This window comes from Echiichthys vipera (genome assembly GCF_963691815.1).
Source record: "Echiichthys vipera genome assembly, chromosome: 4".
NCBI classification, from domain to species: domain Eukaryota; kingdom Metazoa; phylum Chordata; class Actinopteri; order Perciformes; family Trachinidae; genus Echiichthys; species Echiichthys vipera.
Genome location: NC_139829.1, coordinates 29,043,682 through 29,064,404, shown reverse-complemented (window position 1 = coordinate 29,064,404; position 20,723 = coordinate 29,043,682). Strand labels below are relative to the sequence as shown.

General features: G+C 42.8%; 1 protein-coding gene across 5 annotated transcripts in view; it reads right to left on the bottom strand.

The window, feature by feature from the left end:
• fbrsl1 (fibrosin-like 1) overlaps window positions 1–20,317 on the bottom strand; it is a 295,062-nt gene extending 274,745 nt beyond the window's left edge. For all 5 annotated transcript variants that reach the window (XM_083912662.1, XM_083912665.1, XM_083912666.1 and 2 more), the window contains exon 1: window positions 19,163–20,317. In XM_083912662.1, the coding sequence (XP_083768788.1) occupies window positions 19,163–19,465 (303 nt within the window). In that variant the 5' untranslated portion in view covers window positions 19,466–20,317. The remainder of the gene's footprint in view (window positions 1–19,162) is intronic.
• Window positions 20,318–20,723: the final 406 nt, after the last annotated feature.

Below are 20,723 nucleotides of genomic sequence, written 5' to 3'. Positions count from 1 at the left end.
TATGGAATGTGTTAAAATGCCACATGAGGATCCAATTAGATTAAGGGCTTCCCACGGGCAGCTGGTGTCCACCAATCTTATTCGCACAAACTATAGATTTCAGTGTTCTTTTTCTACCAAACGCATTGAAGACAGATTTAGAGAGAGGGAAAACACTAGCACTGAAAACTGCCCAGACTCCACACTGATTACTTGACAGCGGGGCCTTGCAGGTTAGATAACCAGAGGCAGCACTCTCACAGGTTGCTTTTGTGAGCACATGCTTTTCTCTCCCCCTCAGACAAGCTTTCACTTGTGTTGGTTTTGAACAGAGACACCATTGTGCCCTCTACTGCAAACAATGCCTGCTGTTTAGCCCAAGGGCCCCAAAAATACACATTAGCTCACTTTGCCCCATTTGTCTGCTGGAGATCCCTGTAATGGATCTGGTCGTAAGGCCAATAAGTAAGACTGGTCTGGTTAATGACAGTTGTGGGCATGTCACAATGTCAAGTGGGTAGACCCTGAACCTCTTCCAGCTTCGGGGGTGTTGGCCTACACCTTGATCTTCCTGTCAACAGTCTGAGGCAGGGATGTGACGAGACCCTCAGCTTACGAGAGACATTACACAATATAGAGTTCACGAGAACGGGACCTTAGCGAAGAGCTGTGGCAGTGCTGCAGGTGTCTTTGCATAGTGCTTGTGTTAGCCGCGGTGTAGCCTACGGTACTTTACTGTTCCATCAGTCAGCTGGTAAAGGCAGGTTATCGGTTATTGGTTAAACGCCGTCTCTCGGCTCGGGAGCTGCAGACAGACGGCAGAAACCAAGCCATTGTCCCGGCTCGTTACAAACGGAGGCTTCGGGTTCGTGAGGTACCGACACTGAACCTGTAATTTATAGCCTGATGTAAAAGAAGCTGCAGGGGCCTGCATGTCACGTGTTTGTGTTACCGTGCTGACGGCATATTGTTTGTGTTAGATCTGTCACTCTGTTGCCGTTCATTCACTTACATATAGATATGGCGAGACAACTTTTCACCTCAACGAGAAATATCGTCACATTTAAATATTGTGAGATCCCGTGGGACGATATCTTGTCACACCCTTAATCTGAGGCGAGGTAAAAATGCTAAAGCTTCCTGTAAGGTCAACAGATAAACATAGACTTGCTAGCCCTCAAATCATAGCACATTATGGTGCAGCAATATGTTTCAAATGAATGCATAGGGATGTGATTCATCTTAAATAAAGCACTTCAGGGAAGCGTACTGTACCTTAACATGTATCCTAAGCATTATGTCTTTATTTGACGACAGCAGAGACACTAGTCTGCCCTTGGCTTTAACATTCCTGCCTGCAGCTATAGAGGCTTGGAGAGGCCTCCAGAGGTATGTGACCCTCAGTTACATTTATAGGCTTTAAAACTGATAAAGGCAATGCCAGAGGCTACCAAATGACTGGCAGCTACTAGAAATAAAGGCTTGTTCTGCCATAAAACATGGCATTACACCATATCAGTCGACAGAGGGGAAGAAAATGATATGGGAGAGGCTGGGGCAATACACACACCAAGAGTTCAAAGTGGTCATTTACTTCTTCAGGATCATTGTGAACAGGTTTATGGATAAAAAGTCTCACAAAACCAAAGTAAAATACACGCTCTTATACAGAGAGAATGTGATAATGTTTTGTTTCTGTTTATTTATTTAAGAAGGGGCAAGACACATAAATTAACATAAGCACTTTAAGAAAATGTTCCTCTGAAGTCCCTGGCATGTTGATTGGCATTAAACTAAAACATACAATAGCACATAAACACACACTGAAGCATATAAGCTCAATAAAAGCACATAAGCAGTAAACACAGAACCATAACCACATACTAAGGCACGTGTAAAAACCCAAGCATACAGGCACAATAAAAACACAAAGCACAGACGATGCACATACGCACAATAAAAGCACATAAGCAGTAAACACAGACCAAGAGCACAGACCAGAGCGCATAAACACACATACTTAAAAGATAACACATAAGCACAGACAAAGCTCATAAGTACAGATACATAAACACATAAAAAGACAAAGGCACAGACAAATAATAAAACGATGACCACTTCAACAAGTTTATTAAATTTACCAAAGAGCTGGCAGACCGGTTGAATAGTGTCTGACCGAGTGACTGATTGAGAGGCTGATTGAATGTATGCTTTGTTCTGGGTGGCACCAACCTTCACATACACATATATAACGGGTCGTCAAATAAGGCTGTTTTCATGGCCCTCTGCGTTCGGCCGCACACGGCACCCTTGTGAGTCTGTGCCAAACTACTGGAGCAAATGCTCCATGATTAAGAGAAATAAAGATTGAACCAGGAGACCGCGGTTCATGTTCTGTTCATGTCCCAATCATGTCCTCTACTTACGTTACAAAGGCACTTATTTAAACCCCACCAATGAGCAATGATACCTAACCAAGCCGTTTTGCTTGAATTTACAAAGTTAACTATGAGATCGAGACCATGTGTCTCAATCAGATCAGCTGTAAAAATAATGAAATAATAAAAAATGTTTACCACGAGTTGCCTGCGTTTAAACCAGCAACTGCAGTGGAGTGCCATGCGTTTACTGTGCGGAGCTTCCCAGTGCAGATGGTCATTTGTTTGACGCACAGGGCTTCCCAGTGACGCCAAAGGGTCCTGACAAAGTGGCAGTATATGACGAGTTGGGACAAGGATTGATTGTATATACACACGCTGACACCCAACATAACTTTGGCAAAGCCTGTGAGTGTGTGTAACTGTTTCCTACCTCTTATATTATTGTGCAAATTGAAATGCCAAAGAGAGCAATTCACACACACACACAGACCTGAAGGTGTGTGTGTGTGTAAGGGGGGGTTACCTCCATCTCTCAGCATCTTGGCAGGCGGGAAAGGGAAATATGATTATCCAGTGGGGGAATTGTTTCATCAACACCTGGAGCAGATAAATGAAAATAGGAGGATTTATGTACTGAGAACAAGCTTACCTCTGCTGCCAGGAAGCAATTAAGCAGGAAGCTGGAATACTACCCCCTATTCTCTCTCTTTCTTTCTATTGCTTTCCAACTCTCTACCTTCCTTATTGTGTGCCTCTCTATGTGTCTGCGCTCAGCGACCGCTTCACATCAGAGGCACACTGGGAGAACTGATAGCCTTGGGGAACATTGACTGGAAAAGAGGGAAGGTATTCATTCCCACAAAGTGTCTCATTAACAGCCGATAACAAAGTGTCTGAAAGTGTTGGGATCTCATTTGACTGTGTGTTGGAGGGGAAAGCAATGTTGCATAGCTAGTCCTGCCTACCTGCTATGACCTTTATCAGAGTGATGTGTGGTTCAGGATTGTTGGTATCATACTTACTTTGATGTTAGTTCTAAGGCCTCTAAATGCAGGTAATTTCATCTCTTAATAACAATTTATTTTCACAATATAGCATATTTTCTGGCAATTAAATAAATAATTGTGTATATGAAATACCCACATGGTTATATATAGCTCTACCATAGGGGTGCTAATGAAGATTTTATTAAGAACTTTAGTGCAAAATGAACATAACGTGGAAGGATCAGAAAGTAAAGTGGCATCCAAAAGCACAAATATTGCTGTAGCACAATTTGGCCATGTTTTTGATATTGTTTTGACAATATACATCTCCACCTTTATTGCCTGACATTAATATATCACAAAACCTGCCAGGCATGGGAAACCCTGGGTCATGTAATTCACTTGATCTAAATAGCATTGAACTGTATGGTGATAGTGTGTAAGTTTGATAAGGAAACCAAAACTGCAATTTCAGAAATTAGACTTCCCAAAAATCTTCTAAGAAGTTTCAGTTAATGTTTGTAATTACCTGTTTAGACATGGCAAATGTGTATCACAAGATCTTGATTTTATTTTAAGAATATCAATTCCATTCAAAGATGATCATCATATTTAAACATTATCCAGCCCTACATTCGTCCAATAAAATACCAAAAATTCACCATACATTTGCCTCTCTGCCTCATCTGTGCAAGTTAACACAGATGATGATTATCTGCATTGTTTGATTACAAATCCTTGCTTCTCAAGAGCAACATCTGCTGCACTCTTGTATGGTGAGAGAGAGGAATGAGCATTGAGACAAAGTATCCCTTCAAAGCCAGTCAGCGTGCCTCCTAACCAAGCCAAATCCTGTGGAATAGCTGAAAAATTGTAAGACATAATTACAAAATTGACCTTTTAATGGAATTAGCTCAAATGTACTGATTTATTTTTATAGAACCTGTTCAAATTACACTTAAATCATGTCGGTGTCTCCAGTGCATGGAGTAGCTCCTCTGTGAGGTGTCTACATATGTACAGGATGTAGCGTCAGTGTGAGCGGTCTCAGTGAATTATGTCGTTTGCAAGAAAATGAACCATGGTATCTACTTTGATTTATTGATAATCATGTTGACTGAGCTATGCAGGAACAGTGGACAGAAAACTGACTTCAATCAAAGATGAGCCTGGTTAGCCTGCCAGTTTAACTTTTTTGTGGTATTCTTACAGTTTTCACTAATGAGGGAGTCTGACATGTTGTTGAAGATGATATGTAGCTATGGGCTGATGAGGAAAGCAGAATGGCCACAAAAATCCATTAGAGACCAAAGATGATTCTCATCCCCATTCCCTTAGATGTGTGGTAACCTGATGGACAGGCCAAATGTAACATGAGGGTTAGACATTAGGGTCAAGTACAGGATGCCCTCCCTCTGAACTCGGTTGAAACTCAGGCTTGAGTCTGAGCTCAGTCCTGGCATGCATCCACCATGCTGATGTATCCGTGAGCCAGATCCTTTCAGAATAATACTACATAATAAAATGGAAACTAAGTAAAGTGCGGGTTCTCCTTATTCATAAAAACCACAAAATAGGTTTAATATGCCACAGAAATGTTTCATTGACCTATGAAATCCACCCAGCAAAGCAATCATTCAAGTGCCTCCATCAATAAAAATCGGTTCAGCTGTATCACCTTTTAAAGAATGCCTTGCCATTGTTGACGTTCTTACATTTGTAATATACACTCCAGTGCTCTTCCGATTGAAAACAAAAATAGACGGCCAAGCTTTCGACAAAAGAACAGTGTGGTTTAAGCTGCTGATTACTAATATTCTGTGTCTATGGACCCAATTAGACCACAAAGACTTCTGGGTAGAAAACCCCAGCATGCCGTACATACAATTTAACAGGGCTGAGCAAAGTGGGGTGAGGAACAGCTGGATAAACTCTCACCTCATTCATCTAAAAAGCACTCTTGAAGCTTTAATGTGACACTTTCACTCACATTATACCAAATTTACCTGTTGGGTCACATTTTTAAATAAATGGACACTACCAGTCACTCGCAGTTTATTCCACCAGCAGTGAGATGTTGCTTTTTGTACCGCTAGATTTACTTCATCAAATCAACACACTGTATCAAGGACGAGTACAAGTACAGCAGAATCTTCACATAGGTCAGACCACTATGTTTAGCTTTATTTTATTACATGTTAGGGGTAAAGCTGTAAATTACAACAGAAATTAACAAGTTTGCAGATCTCACATATTTCTGCAACTGCCAGTTTTCTACCAGGAAGTGTTTGTTGTTGTTATATTAAATATATTTTACCCAAAAGTTATTGACACAACCATATTCATACCAATCGGACTACTTCCAGCCCCCCTGCTGAGATCACACCCATTTTCAAACCTGGCCTTCTTGCGCAGACAGACAGACAGACAGACAGACAGACAGACAGACAGACAGACAGACAGACATACTATAAAAACATGGCAAAATACTCAACACCGCCTCTGTGTTAGTTCCCACTACAGCAGCTGTCTCCAGGACCTCAGTTTTGTAATGATGACACACACAGACACACACACACACACACAAGATAACATTAACAGCACTGCTGTTGCGGCTGGTATCAAACAGCATTATGACAGAGACTGGCTTGTATCCACTTTTTAATTACCAATATCAGTGTTGCTATGAAAAGCGTAGTATTTGAACTGCACATCGATAAAACAGCTGCTGCGCTATGAGGTTGAGAGATGTGGAATGCAAACAGTAGCTTTGCGGAGTTCTGTTTATGTTCTCTCGCTCTCACACGCTGCCTGTTTTCTTTATTGACTCAACAACTGGCCTTGTGCTCAGGCGCCGAGTGTGTGTGTGTGTGTGTGTGTGTAATTTTGATCTCATTCCACGCCTTGGGTAAAGCCCTGCTGATTCTAAGGTGTCTGTCCCCATTTTAGACGCACTGACAAAGTGGCCTCTCTCAAATGAGCTGTGTGGCCTGTTTGCAAAAAGGGAGTAGATGCATTTTACTGCCTTTGATCTATGGGTAAACAACCTGCAGGCCGCGAAGAAAAAAAGGGGAAGATGTACGTGCTGTTTGTGCAGTATATTAGAAAAGAGGAAAGCAGTCACTGAGAAGATGGACAGGGACAGAGAGAGGAGGAGACATACAGCACTCTGATAATACTTTCCTTTGGCAGATCTGTCAGCCAGATCCCACTGTGGCTGACAGAGCTTGTCTTGCCCATGCAGGTTTTACTGCAGTGGCTATGTTACATATGCCTTATTATATATCCCATTATATTTCAAACCCATTCTCCCTCCTCACTCTGCTGAGCACACAGCTGCAACATTGACTTTCATGGACGCTCCGAGGATTCATAAAGTGAGGAGTGCCTGAGTTGGCAACAGGTCCAGCCTGTTAAAAACTGATGATATCTTATACAGATATGTAAAACTCTAGGTAGACTGAGGTCTAAAATCTGCTTCCAGAAACCAAGCTTTGACCAATATGGGGACCGAAATTCCAATACCTGTGTTTCCATGCCAAGTAAATAGAGTTAAAGCTCCAGGACGGTTTAGTGTTTCCCCTACGATATTATATATTAATATTGGCCGGGTCAAAAAGCCTCTGAAACAGCATGTAAACCACAAGACGTTCTCCATTGCAGCCCACGGTGAAATCATTGCTCCGACTGCCTCCAATTCAAAATTCTAATGTAAAAATTGGAGTTATAATAAAACAATAGGAACATAGGGCTCCCCTGAATAATGTAATGATCGTTGCCACCGTACTCTACGGGGGGATTGTTGGGTCTATGCATACTCTGTAAAGTGTCCTGAGATAACTTTTGTTATGATTTGGCACTATAAATGAAATTGAATTGAATTGAATATAGGTTTATGTTATAAACACAAAGTGTTACAGTTGATAACAAACCACAAAACCACAGTTGCTTCATCTAAAATTGACCCAGACAGAAATCAGTTTCCTCATCAGCGTAGTATTTAGCTTTTCCCTGATGTTAGCAGAGCACATAATTGGATGATGGGATGATATGCACTTTGGGGGTACCAAAGGTGCTGTCACCTAACATTGTCTATGGTCTATTGCATGCACTTTTACCTCTTTTGACCCCTCACCCTTTGTAACTCTATTACTTGGGTTTTATCCTGATAAGTAAGTATGTAGATTCTAGTTCAAATGTACCAAAAGAATTAAAAGGATCTCTGTGGAGTCCTGATCTCTCAGTGGATGAATGAAAAATGACCAGCTGAGATACAAGTTTGAATGAAAGGGCAATAATCTGCCTGATGCAGTAACAAACTAATGCCCTTTCACATCCAGCATGTCGACAATGACGAATGCCCTCTCATATACTCCACCTGCCAAAAGAGTAAAGTGTGGATGCCCGACAAGGTGCTGAAAACTGAATATGGCCGCTCAGCCCAGGCGTTGTCAGGCAAATGTCAGCCAGAGTGAATGAAACACAAGTGGCAATAGGGAAGAGAGAAATTCCACATTGCGTAACCTCCCTCTTATCTAAGCTCTATTATCTTGGCCACAGTTTGTTACATGGCTGCCAAAGCTATCACAAAAAACGTCCTTATTTGGCTTTGCCTACACCCACACACAAACACACACACACACACACACACAGAAAACTCTGAATGCTGTGAATATGATCAACATACCAACAAACAACGAGCTGTAATAAATTGCAGACAACATATCACCGTATCTTATTTCAGACAAGGAGCTGAGTGCTGAGCAATTATTGTCAGCATCACTTGGCCTATAAAGACTATTCCCCTCAGAGCTGGTGTTGGTAGTGAGTGTCGGTAGCAGAAGAGCATGTCAACAACTGTTAACGTTAATTGCTTTCACACCAAGAGCGATCTATTAAGAAAACATGTAGCAAGACTATACCACGACAGCATGAGTCATGTCCTCCTGAAAAACATGACCGCATGGACTGGAGGCTGATTTGTAATCAGCAGCATTTTAATGACTTAAGATTTGTTCAGGCTCAACATGTTGTAGAATGATGAATACTGTTCGATATGACGTTCTAGTCTTAGCTATACCGGTTTTGAAAGTGGTGTCCTAACTTGTTATTTTCAGATGGTATTCAGTTGAATAAAAGAATGGATAAATGTTGGATTTTATTCTGCCTGGCATAGCAAATTACGAAGGTCATAAAACATGCTGACGTCATTAAATGACTAAGCATGTCAAGCAGAAGATATGTGTACAGTGTTTGAGCCTGGACAGTTAGGAGGGGGTCAGATGGGCCAATTAGAGCGTATCCAGGGAGTCCCCGCTTCACTCAAACATAAATAATACTTTGAAAACCCTATACCCAGTGCATGATACCCAGTTCTTCTTAAAAAGTTCTTAGTTCTATGATAGATTGAACGGTAGAATACACTAAATACACTTAATATCAGTTTCATCAGGGCTTAAATGGTAACCTGACTCTTCAGGTGGTTTGTTTCACAGAACCATCTGAAGAGTCCTCATTAAAAACTGTTTACCACGCGGGTGATTGGATGAACTGTCTATCGAACTCTCGCCGAGGGCAATCAGGAGAAAAGAGAAAACATCTCTTCAATCATGAAAAGTCTTCACTGCTGTTTTCTTTTTTTCATTTGAGAAAAACTCTCGAGTGCTCCACTGGAACATAACGGAGAGCTAACGCTGTCAAATATGCTGGTAGCTGATGAAAAGTCTAAAAATGAGTCTGCAAACAGCACTGATCAAACATCCTTGATTTTATGGGGACAAATGGGTGCTTATTGCGCTGGCTCAAACCTTTGATGTCTGATACAGTGATCGCTAGTGATATACAATAAATGCGAGCATCAACAAAACATTTGTTCTAAACATAATTATCAGTAACATGGCCACGCAGACCACTTTATTGGAAAGTGTTCACCTCGCTTAGAAGTGAGTTTATTATTTAACTCCGCACACACATACATAGGGGTGTAGTGGTTAGCACTGTCGCCTCACAGCATGAAGGTCCCAGGCTTTCTGTGTGGAGTTTCTGTGTATGTTCTCCCCGTGACTGCGTGTTCCTCCCACAGTCCAAAGACATGCACGTGTTAGGTTCATTGATGACTCTAAAATTGCCCGTAGGTGTGAATGGTTGTCTGTCTCTGTTCGTCTCTATGTGCCTTGCGATAGACTGGCGTCCTTTCCAGGATGTACCCCGCCTCACACCCGCCTCCCCCCCGCGAACCCGACAGGGATAAGATGAATGAACACACATACATACATACATACAACTCAGTGAATAGACTTTTGCGCTGAATTAGTCTGCAAGGCTGGAAAAAATGACCTACACTCACACGAACAAAATGTTGAAAAGGGATTCAAGTGATGCGAAGGTTGAAGTTGGCCTGGCTTTCAGAGCCTTCTCTTCGCTCTGTGCCACTGAAGGCCACGGCTGAAAAGGAAAACAGCCATTACTTAATGAGCCACTTAAAAAGTGCCCTCTATTTAGGTTTCATTACTTTTTTTGTAAATCCTTCACAGCCCTCGTCTGTTAGTCATTCATACAGAGCGTCAGCAGCCAAGAGCACCATTATATATTAACCAAAATCACATGGCTGGAAAATACCTCAGCTGAGTGACAAATATGATTACTATGCAGCGATCTCCAAACAATTACTCTTACTCAAACTGCTCAAATGAAATATCTTTTGTTAACATTGTTTAGTAACACGCTTTAATCAAGCAGTCGAGGAACCGGAGAGGGGTTATGAAAGGCAAAAAGGGGGGACAAATCAGCTGTGGATAATTACCGGGGAACCTTCTAACAGTGCGGCTCCTAATCCATCGCAGGCTCGGAGACAGCATCTTAATCACAGGATAATTACATCCTGTCATTCACCGCAATGAAAACACTGAGACAGGAAGATGGAAGACAGCTCGGGACGACAGGCAGGAAATAGATATATGTGCCTAAGACGAGCTACCAACATGCTTTGATGTGCCACTTAATATGTGTCAGCTATATACTGTCTGCGCATTTCGGCAGTTCCTCACGCGTCACGGTACCTGAGAACAAAGAGGCTCTTATTCTGAGGTTTTGTAGTGCTGCTACGTTTAGGCTGTGGAGTGATACCTCAAAATAGACAACTAACAGTGCTTAAAAAGGGACACTTCAGGGCCAGCATGGATTTATCCCACTACCTTGCAAAAAGTATACCAGTGCTGCTGCCTGAAAGACTCAGAAATTAGGGACGTACAGATGCATCTCTTTTCTGCCTGGTGCCTATTAGGCTGGGTATGGTACTTTTTTGTTTGTTACTGAAATATGTCTGTGCCACCTCATTTAAATCAATCCATTTTTTTTTTTTTTTTTACAGTGCCATATCATAACAAAAGTTATCTCAGGACACTTTACAGAGTAGGTAAAGATCACACTCCATGACTTATTTATGATTTACATAGACCCAACAATTCCCCCGTAGAGTACGGTGGCAACGAAAACCTTCACTATAACAGACAGGAACGTCAGACAGACCCAGTTCTGTGGAGGACGGACATCTGTCTTGACAAACTCATCTTAGAAATAACAACATAGCTCAGGGCTCGTATGCCCTAGCTGTAAGCTTTATCAAAGAGGAAGGTTTTAAGTTTACTCTTAAATATGGGGACAGTGTCTGCCTCCAGGAAAAACACTTGGGAGTCGGTTCCACAGGAGAGGAGCTTGGTAGCTGAAGGCTCTGCCTCCCATTCTACTTTTGGAGACTCTAGGAACGACAAGTAGCCCTGCATTCTCAGAGCGCAGTGATCTAGTCGGGTAATACGGCACTCACTTTGCAAACCGTCAAGTACAAAAATCTGCCATCATGCGTGCTCACAATTCCACTCTTCCAAACAAGTTCTCTCATTTAAATCACAATTTTACCAACTTTAGACAGTAATGAAGCTTTCAGCAGTTCAAGCGGTAAAAGAAAACTCACTGGGATCCTCTTGGCTGAAGAATTCTAGTAAACAAGTAAAAGGTGTGTCCAAATTCAGTGTTTCTCATCAGAATGCGTTGTGTGTATCTTTCAATTCTAACATGCATGTTGGAACACATTTCCTTTCTCATAAAACATTTGCAGAGCAAGCATTGTATTTCTGAATAATTGAAACCCTACACGGTTAACATCAAAGTAGTCTAACTTGCAGTCTTCTTCACTGCCTTTACGGATGCATTGCTAAGCTTTGTTACCACGATCGATTGTCAATTAGCACAAAAGTGTGAAACTGCTGGCAGCAATCTGAATCGCATGGCTTGAATGCTCAGGCGTGTGCAAGTGTCCTTGTGTGTGTGTGCACAATACAAACAAAACAAGGATCTACTGGTTATGCTGTTGCACCATGGGTCTGCTAGTGGTCAAAAACCACAATTTACCTTTAAACCATTTCCTCTCTCTGCTGTCATTTGAATCTCCTCCACCACACTACCGCTACGAGTGTCAAACCCCCTGGGGCTTTGATTCTGATAAACTGATCTAATCAACAAGGTCAAAATATTTTATTAAATGACGAAGAAGAAGAATTCCTATATTAGTCCCGCAACGGGGAAATTAGATTTTTTCACTCTATTATTTTATTTCATGTTTCACACACACAGGCCTGAAATACACACACATGCACAAAGAGCCTATATACATGCAATTAATGGAGAGATGTTAGAGCGAGGGGGCTGCCAGCCTTGCTCAACAGCACCTTGGCAGTGCCCAGAAGATGAACTGGCACCTCTCTAGCCACCAGTCCATGCTCCATACATGGCCCACACAGGGACTCGAACCGGCAACCATCCGGTTCCCTGCCAAGTCACCTATGGACTGAGCTACTACCCGCCCTAGCTTCTGCATTTTGCTCACTTGCGAAGTCTTTCCTGAAATTTAATACAGCAAAGTTCTTGTACTGCTGTCCGTGCTTACATATTCCTCAAAGCAAGGTATAGAAAAAAGTATTATTTTAGTATCAGGATTTAAACTCGGTACCATATCCGCATTAGCAACTCAAAATGACGAATGATCCCTTGTGCCTTTACACATTGGGATATACTCCATTTATTGTGGCGGCTCCTGTTTACTCGGCTCGTGTGCCGCTTTGCCTGTATTGTTTTCAGGGTAGTAAGAGGAGCCTGATCGCAGTCCCTCAGCCAGATCTGGAGCACCTGGGCCCGGTGCTCCACAGGCTATAAGCCCATGCTTTCAGTGTGGCTCGCTCTCTTCCCTGCCAGTGCTTTCAAGCCCTTTTGCTTCGCTTAGCTTTAAGGTTACACATTTTACCGTACTACACCTCACACCACATTATCCACACACATCCACATGAACACTACTGACCGCAACCAAATTGACTTCTTGGAATATATTCTTTATTACAATAAATAATTAATACTGTTTGGCATTTTGTGTTAATTCCTGTTTACATAAATGAACATCCTCAGAGATGAAATTATTTTTTGTTAAATAATTAAAAATTATTTAGCACCAATTCTGACAGTAAAATAATTTTGTCATTTAAATAAAATGCTTCCAGCTTCTCAAATATGAGCATTTGCTTATTCTCTTAATGTTCTATTTTCCTCACAGTTTACACACCAAACACTCAATCAATTAAGAAAACAATCAGCGGATTAATCAGATATTAAAATAGTTGTCTGTTGAAGTCCTAAACATCCTACAGACACATATACTGTATGTGTTACATGTTGGCATCCGGTTCTTCCTTTCTGATTGACTTGTTCGAAATCAGTAAACTGCAACATTCTCTCCACTTATCTTTTATTCTGTCACATAAATCATCCATAGCTGAATACAAGTAGTTTTGTAGAAACCGAGGAGGCTGACAAAGTGATTGCCAGGCTTTCTGATCCACATGAACACACTTCCACAACACACTAGAACCTTCCTTGGGTGGATATATTTAGGTCACTGGTTGATGGTTTGGACAGATGCACAGTGGAGGTTCAATACTGTGTATGTGTACATGTACGTGTGTGCATGTGTGTGTGTGTGTGTGTGTGTGTGTGTGTGTGTGTGTGTGTGTGTGTGTGTGTGTGTTTGTGTGTGTGTGTGTGAGAGAGAGAGAAGACTAGTGAATGTAACCATGCATTTATCAGCCCTGCTGTCACCTGTAGTGTGTAGTGTGACAGTTAGAGAGAGCTGGGGCCGGGGGACGTCCCACTGGCATTAAAAGAAAGCTCTCTCGGTGGGACGTCGTCAGCCAATGAGCAGCGGAGCCTCAGGGGGTTGCCTTGTTAATTAAAGCTGGAGTTGTTTGTCAGTGCCGGCATATGATGCACAGCACTATCACCGTCAGGGGAAAAGAGAAAACACAAAGCAAGATTGCTACAATCCCTGCAACAAATCTGCTGCCTCACCACAGAAGCGAGACATCTTACTACAGAGACGACTGCTGTGGCTTCAAGTGTCAGTAGCAGTTTGCACTGTGTTACCAGACCGGCAATCAGGTAGTGCACTTGCAAAGCAAAAGCACAAAGCTGACCACAAGGAAAAGATAAGAAAAAAATGGGACCTACAAACTACCTAAGGTCTCTAACCTGTTAAACTCAAGAAAGTGTCAAAATCGGTTAAAGATCAGAATGCCTCAATAGATCTCTACGTAGGTGTTAGCTGTGTTTATTAATTGTCTTTAGCATGAAGTGTCGTCATTTCACAGAGGATTTCTCCCGAGTGTTAGCTGTTCTAATGACTGCTAATAAGGAACACATGGTGCTATCTGAGTACTAGGTGTGAGATGCCAAGTAATGAATCCATTGGGACTTGAGCTGTAGAGGTGCAAGTGTGGTTATTTCAGGGGAAAGCCTCAGAAAAAGTAGAATTCTTTGACGCTTTCATCTGAGCACTTGATGAAATGGAAAGACACATACTTGTTATGGAATGTCGCTGGCTTGGATCCACGCACCAGCTGGAAAAATATTGGTGGAAAGAGTAAAGCAGCAACGCACATCTTCCCTAACAACCAGTGTCAAGCTCCCCTACAGCAAGGGCTTTAAACCCCCCATATTGCTTAAGGGAGAGCTGCAAAGTGGCTAATGGCAGATGATGATTTGTAACGTTAACAATGTCCGACAAATCAGGTGTGGACATTGTTCTTACGTTCAGCACACAACAGGAGATGTCAGTGTACAACACATTCTCACTTACTGGTAATACTCTGTTTGGGTTAGGCAAGGGGTGGTCCCTAGGTAGAGCGTGAAGGAGGAAGGACATGACGCAGATTGAATCATAGTCAAGTAGCCGGTTCGTAATTTGGTCATAAACAACCTTGTTTTCTGCTGTTTCTTGAATTTGGCTGATGATTTTGGGGTTGGAGCTTATCAACAGAAGTTCTTGAATCATATTGTTGCTCCAGTTAGACATTTCCATTGCCGTCCTTTCTTCTTCAACCTTGGATGATTGTTTCCTTTTCCGGCTTTGCGCTAGCTGCATGATAGAAACGCCCACTCGCTCGCTGTGAATTCTCACACGTTGAGCTCAGTCAGACATTACAGTCGTACCAAGGAGCTGGCACTACAACGTCCGATAAATGTCTGATCCAACTGATTCCGACATTTGTGTTCGCACGTACAGCTCCTCCAAGTAATGTCTAGATAATTCCAGGTTTGCAGTGCATGTGTCCAAGAGCCTTTAGTGTGTCAAACCGGGTCATGCAGAAAAAGAGCAAGCATGTTTAGCAAAACGTCCCTGAATGGATTAAGAGAAAGACTCTAGATCCCAATTAGGAGCTTCTATTAATGAAAGCCATTTCTGTTGAAATGCCCAGCCTTTGGACTTGCCTGCCCTTGACACCGTTGTAATATCACTAAATCAACTAAACCTAAATCCCCATTAGGGTGAATTTAGAAACTCATGCTGCGGAACGAAAAACCCAAACAAATCTGTAAATTCATGTTAAAGCAGATGAACAGAAGGATTGTGGATTAACAAGAGGGGATTTGCCACTCCGACGTCACTCACAGAGCAAATGGAGCAAATCAAACATCTTATTAATACTGTGACAGATGGATAATTGTGTCATTTTATTATCTGCTCACTTGTTCGATACCCACAGGGAGACTTCTGGAGGGCTTGAGCCACAGCGGGTAATTGTTTAATAGTGCTGCTGTCAGGTGAAAGCCGTCTATTTCCACGAGGTCGGCATTTCAGCATTTGAGAAATACCTGACTATTAATCATTTTAACATTTATGCTATAAAAAAAACAAGAATGAATGTGGAAAATCTAGAGGAATGAAAGGTGTAGTAAATGATCTGAAGTCTTATTCAAAAAAGAATAATGAAATCTTAACATATTGCAGGCTGTTGTGGGCTCTTGCAAAGAGCAAGGTTCTCCCTTTCTCTTTGCAAGAGCCCACAATAGCAGACTGACTGTGCTTACACTTTGAATCATCACTGAATCATCCTTAACATTCCTCTAATCACGATAAGGTGCCCATCACAAAGCAGGCTGTGCTTATACAGTCAATTTGAACAGGTATTGTAAGTAAGCTGCTTTCCTATGAGGAACGGGGGGATTCAAAGCAAGTAAACATGCCGTGATAAAATGCGCCCACGACTGGAAATTGCTTTCGGCTGTAATGAAACAGGTTACGGGAGCGGGCAAGACCCCCGTACAGCCTAAGCCTTCATCAAGGGAGGTTGATCCTATCAGCACAGAGCTGGAATATCAACAACAACAATGTACCAATTTTGTTTAGAATTCAAAGTGCTCTGGGAGGAACCCTTAACCTTGGGCTCTAATGAACAGACAGTAGCAGCTGTGCACAAGTTACAGATTAAAATAGGACAATCAAATAATGGTGACAGTAACCCAAAAGGAAAATATGCTCATTCTCGAGTGCTTTCGTGGAAAGCAGAGGGCTTAGATAGAGATTAAGAGACACAAGGTAAATATTTGTATGTTGGCCATGTGGGCTCAGTGAACCCAGACAGAATGGGATACTGATGTTGGCAGAATGCTAATGAGACAATAGCCTGATTATAAGGCCTGACATAAACACAACCGTGTTGGCCATCAGTCACTTGGAAGAGGTCAGGAGGACCACACACACCACACACTCCCGCCGAGGGTGCTTATCGGAGCATGATGCAATAGGTCAGAGCTATTCCCTGGCCAAACGCTGCTGTGTCCTCCTCATAATTGATGAGCAATTAGCACAGGTAGCGTAGGTCATGAGCACCATTCAAGCGTACAGTTAGTAGGTAAACGCGTGAGTCATAACCGATCATGAGACGTTTCCAGTGTGTATATATTTTGCACTGCATTTTATTCAGTGATGCAGTTTACTAACTGAAAACAAATGTGATTATGGCTGTCACTTGCAGTAAACAGGATATGAAATATGTATAAATACAACGTGCTCACTTCATTCTCCGCATGCATGGAAGTCAAGGGGCAAAGCAAACCCCCGCATATCCCCTTATGTAATTGTAGCAAGACCACCAACAACTATTAATAAGTGCAGTCCATTTGCATGCAAATCAGACCAATTACCAACAAGTAGCTGGCATGCGAGTATCATTTTCCATAGAACCGTATGACGCCTCATTTGCCTTGAAACATAAGCTCCAATGAAACGCTCACTGTTTTCTCTATGTTTATTCAACATGGATTTAGCACTTTAGTAACAAAACTATCACTGCTCTGGAATATGTACAGCAAACAAAGTTTTAATAACTATTTGACTTCATTTGCCTTTCAGCCACAAAGAGGCAGTTTGTTTACTATGGTAAAGCATCTAAAGAGAAATCGCAATCTGCTCTGCAGCAAACAAACAGGACGGCAGCAGGGAAAGATGTGAAACATGTGAACAAAAATGACCTTTAACTGCATCAAACACACACATGGGAATATTTCTAGAAGTCAATAGGGCAGGGCACCAGGTTGACAGCAGCAGAGACACCGGCATGCTGGCAGAAGATGCCAGTAAGGAGCACTTTGCTGCTCTGAAATCCTCAAAGTCTTTCACAGTCAGCAGCTGTCAGAAGTGTCAGCCATGCAGCACAAAGGGCAGAAATACTCACAAATACAACATCCCAGCGCAATGCCGCACTCATACAAATCAGCGCGAATGGGCACCAACACACAGATTTAATGCACATTTGGTAACAAGTAACGAGTTTATCTTAGGGAAGCCATGCTGTAGCCTGGATGCGGCACTAAATGGTGAGTTTATCCTACTTTATGATGCTATGGAATCTCATGGTTATAGATATTATGAGATCTAATATTTTTACATCCAGGTGTGTCTTTTATCCTTTTGTATTAATTACAGGATAACAATACTGCCCTACAAAGCCTGAGTGCTGTAACTATGAAATCACTAGTAGTATGAGTTCTGCACAGTTTGGGGAATTGATTTGGATAAAAATCATACCATGACAATCCAGTAAACCATAATCTAGCATAGATATGCCAACTGTTCATTCGTTTGGACAGTAAACATACTTTAAAGCCTTTTTTAATTGTTCAAATTATTTTGTAGTTGCACTCTGGCTTTGTGGGGCAGAATAGTTATTTATGGTTAGAGTTCACGCACACTACCACCCCTCCTTTTATTCCTCCCCTATCTGCTTTCACACACACTCTAAGCACTGTGAGGGGCCGAGCTAAATGGAATAGCAATTTAACTACTGATGACCCAGACAGGTCAAACTTGTTAACAGAGGGGAGGTGGCGAGTGAGTGAGACTTGGATTCTATGTATGAGAGTGGACAACTGCTTCATACAGTATCTCATGCAGTTATTATGCTGCAAATCTCTATTCAACCATGACACTGACTAAGCACTATGTAGGAGGAAAGAGTCAATCGTGACTGATTAATTCCATTGCTAAGCCTACATGGGAGGTTGTCACTGAAATGAGGTGGCCTATGGTATGATCCACGGGCTTTTAAATGAGGTCATCATCTTAAAATATACTGATCTCGGTGGGCATGTAATATGTTAGCTATGTTGATCAAAGCCTGTGATTTATATTTCATCTGCAGTCGTGCTACCATTCCCAGAATGAGGAATGGGAAAAAACACACAGGCCTACCTTGTCAGTCAGCCTGATGTCCCACAGGGAGTAATGTTTTGTCATCTCGAACATAATGTTATAAAAGAGATAAGGGGATGTCACAGAAGAACCTCCTTTCTTCCAGAAATCATTCCTCTGACATCAGACATAACACACAGTAATGACAGAAACACAGTTATCAGCATGTGCCCGTAACAGATGAATGGCAGTTTATCAAAGAGCAAGATGTCAAGAGTGCACTGACAACTCACAGTGAATAAAACAATCCAAGCCGGAGCCCTACTGACAGCAGCACCTGATAGTTCCCTTGACAAACCATAGCTGCCAATGATTAACATCTCATTCATAAAGCCTTGAACTTGCATTATTCTGCAAACAGAGTTGTGTGATGCAGTGATTTGCAAACACTTTCATCTCAAGGACTCCAAACAGACAAACAATCAGCTCCATGAAGCAGGTAGCCCAATAAGGGAACACCGGTGCTGTTTATTCCTTAGTATTGAACTCTACAGCTGTCATCAGCCCTGTGTGATGAGAATTACACCCAGGATTGATCAGGAAACCCAGATGATTACAAGAGTCGTCCTTATCCAGTCTCTAATTGGAATCATCTCAAGTGAATTACAGACAAATTAGAAATAGTCCTCACGTTGCTGATGTATTGGGGGGGTGGGGTGGGGGGCTCGTGGACCCCCGACTGGAGAGCCACTCCACTGATGAAGAATGCAGACAAACAAACATGTAATGATCCGGTTCCTCCTTACCTCCAGACGGTCCAGGCTGATGAAACTGGTGATAGCAAATCCATCAATGATATCCTCCTCCTGCGAGCTGGACTCCCGTCTTTTCCGCCGGGGGGGACGCGGAGCTCTGGCTGCGGCTGCGGGGTGCGGCGCCTTTTTACCGGGCAGGGAGGCGGCGTCCCTCCCCGGACTGTGTCCCTCCCTGTCGGAGCAGGAGGAGTTGGGGTCGGGGCTGCGGGCGTCTCTGCTTCCTGCCTCCCGCAACCTCCGCACCCTCTCCCGCTTGGTCCGGCATCTCCGACCCTGCTTCAATTTAACATCCATGTTGTTAGAGAGAGCTCGCAGTGTCAAAAAGAAATAGAAATAGAACTCCGCGGAAGGCGCTCGCCCCAAACGCTTGCTTCACCGTGTAATAACAAGTCAACACACGCTGGACTGTCAATTGTAGGGTGCGCTATAACGTGAAGATAGCGCTGCGTGCGTGCGTGCGCGCGCGCGTGTGTGTGTTTGTGTAAATAACGCAAATGTAGCCCTATAACACTCAATGACCTTGAGTATAAACCTCCCCTATCTCCATTACGAGAAGCAAATGTTCCATGTATCCCACACGGGCGAGAGAGAGAGAGACGGAGCAAAGCGACGCGGATCCACACGTTATTTTGTCACGAATCTGCACTATGTCGACGCGGTATCCGCTAAAGCAGGTGCAAAACGGCCAAATAGTTCAAATCCACGCATTACACCCGCTTTGGAACTTTTGTTGCATCGGAAAATAATAACACGCGATGTTAAAGCCTAACCTCGCTGCATACCGCAGACAGCGCAGGGAAATCATGTCGCTGCCCGTTGTTGTTTTCCACCACCCCAATCCATGATCCAAGGCTGTCAAACACGGAGCTTTGGATAGGATCCGTCCGAAACAAAAAACGCCTGGCGAACAAGTAGGCTGCGGATCGACAGCGGCTGCTGGATGAGTGAATAATCCGGACTTTCTAAGGCATATTCCTCTCTGCACTTTCAGTGTGAAAATATCCCCAAGTCTGAGCGCTACTTATGCGCAATATGTCCTAAATGATCCGAGCCGTCCGAATAAGACAACCATCCAGTGTGCAGCCAAACTCCATGAGGCGATGAAGCGGTCTATTCCAGTTTAGATAATGTTGAGTTTCCCCTGTAAATTCACTCCGGGTCCGTCCCTGCGCTGATCAGTTGCTCAGTAGCTCATGGTATTTTTTTTCTATTCGCATAAGAAGGCTTTGATAAGTGTCCTTAAAGCGACAGGAGTGATTCAAATCTTTCCCCCCCTCCCTCTCATTCCCTTCATCCGAAATTAAGAGAGACAGTCAAGCTTCAGAGAACCCACATAACTGACGTATTTCCGCCACTTCTGGCCCTACAATTTACCATAGGAAGGAAGGAAGCTGGCTTTCTTTTTGTTTTTTTAAAAAAAGAAAAGAGAGGGGGGGGGGGATCTTTCTCTCACTGTTGGGCACATTTTTTTGTCACACAAGGCACTTTTTAAGTCTGTCTGTCTGCAAGAGCTGATGCCACATCCCGCCTGTCCCACTGACTGTGCTGTCAC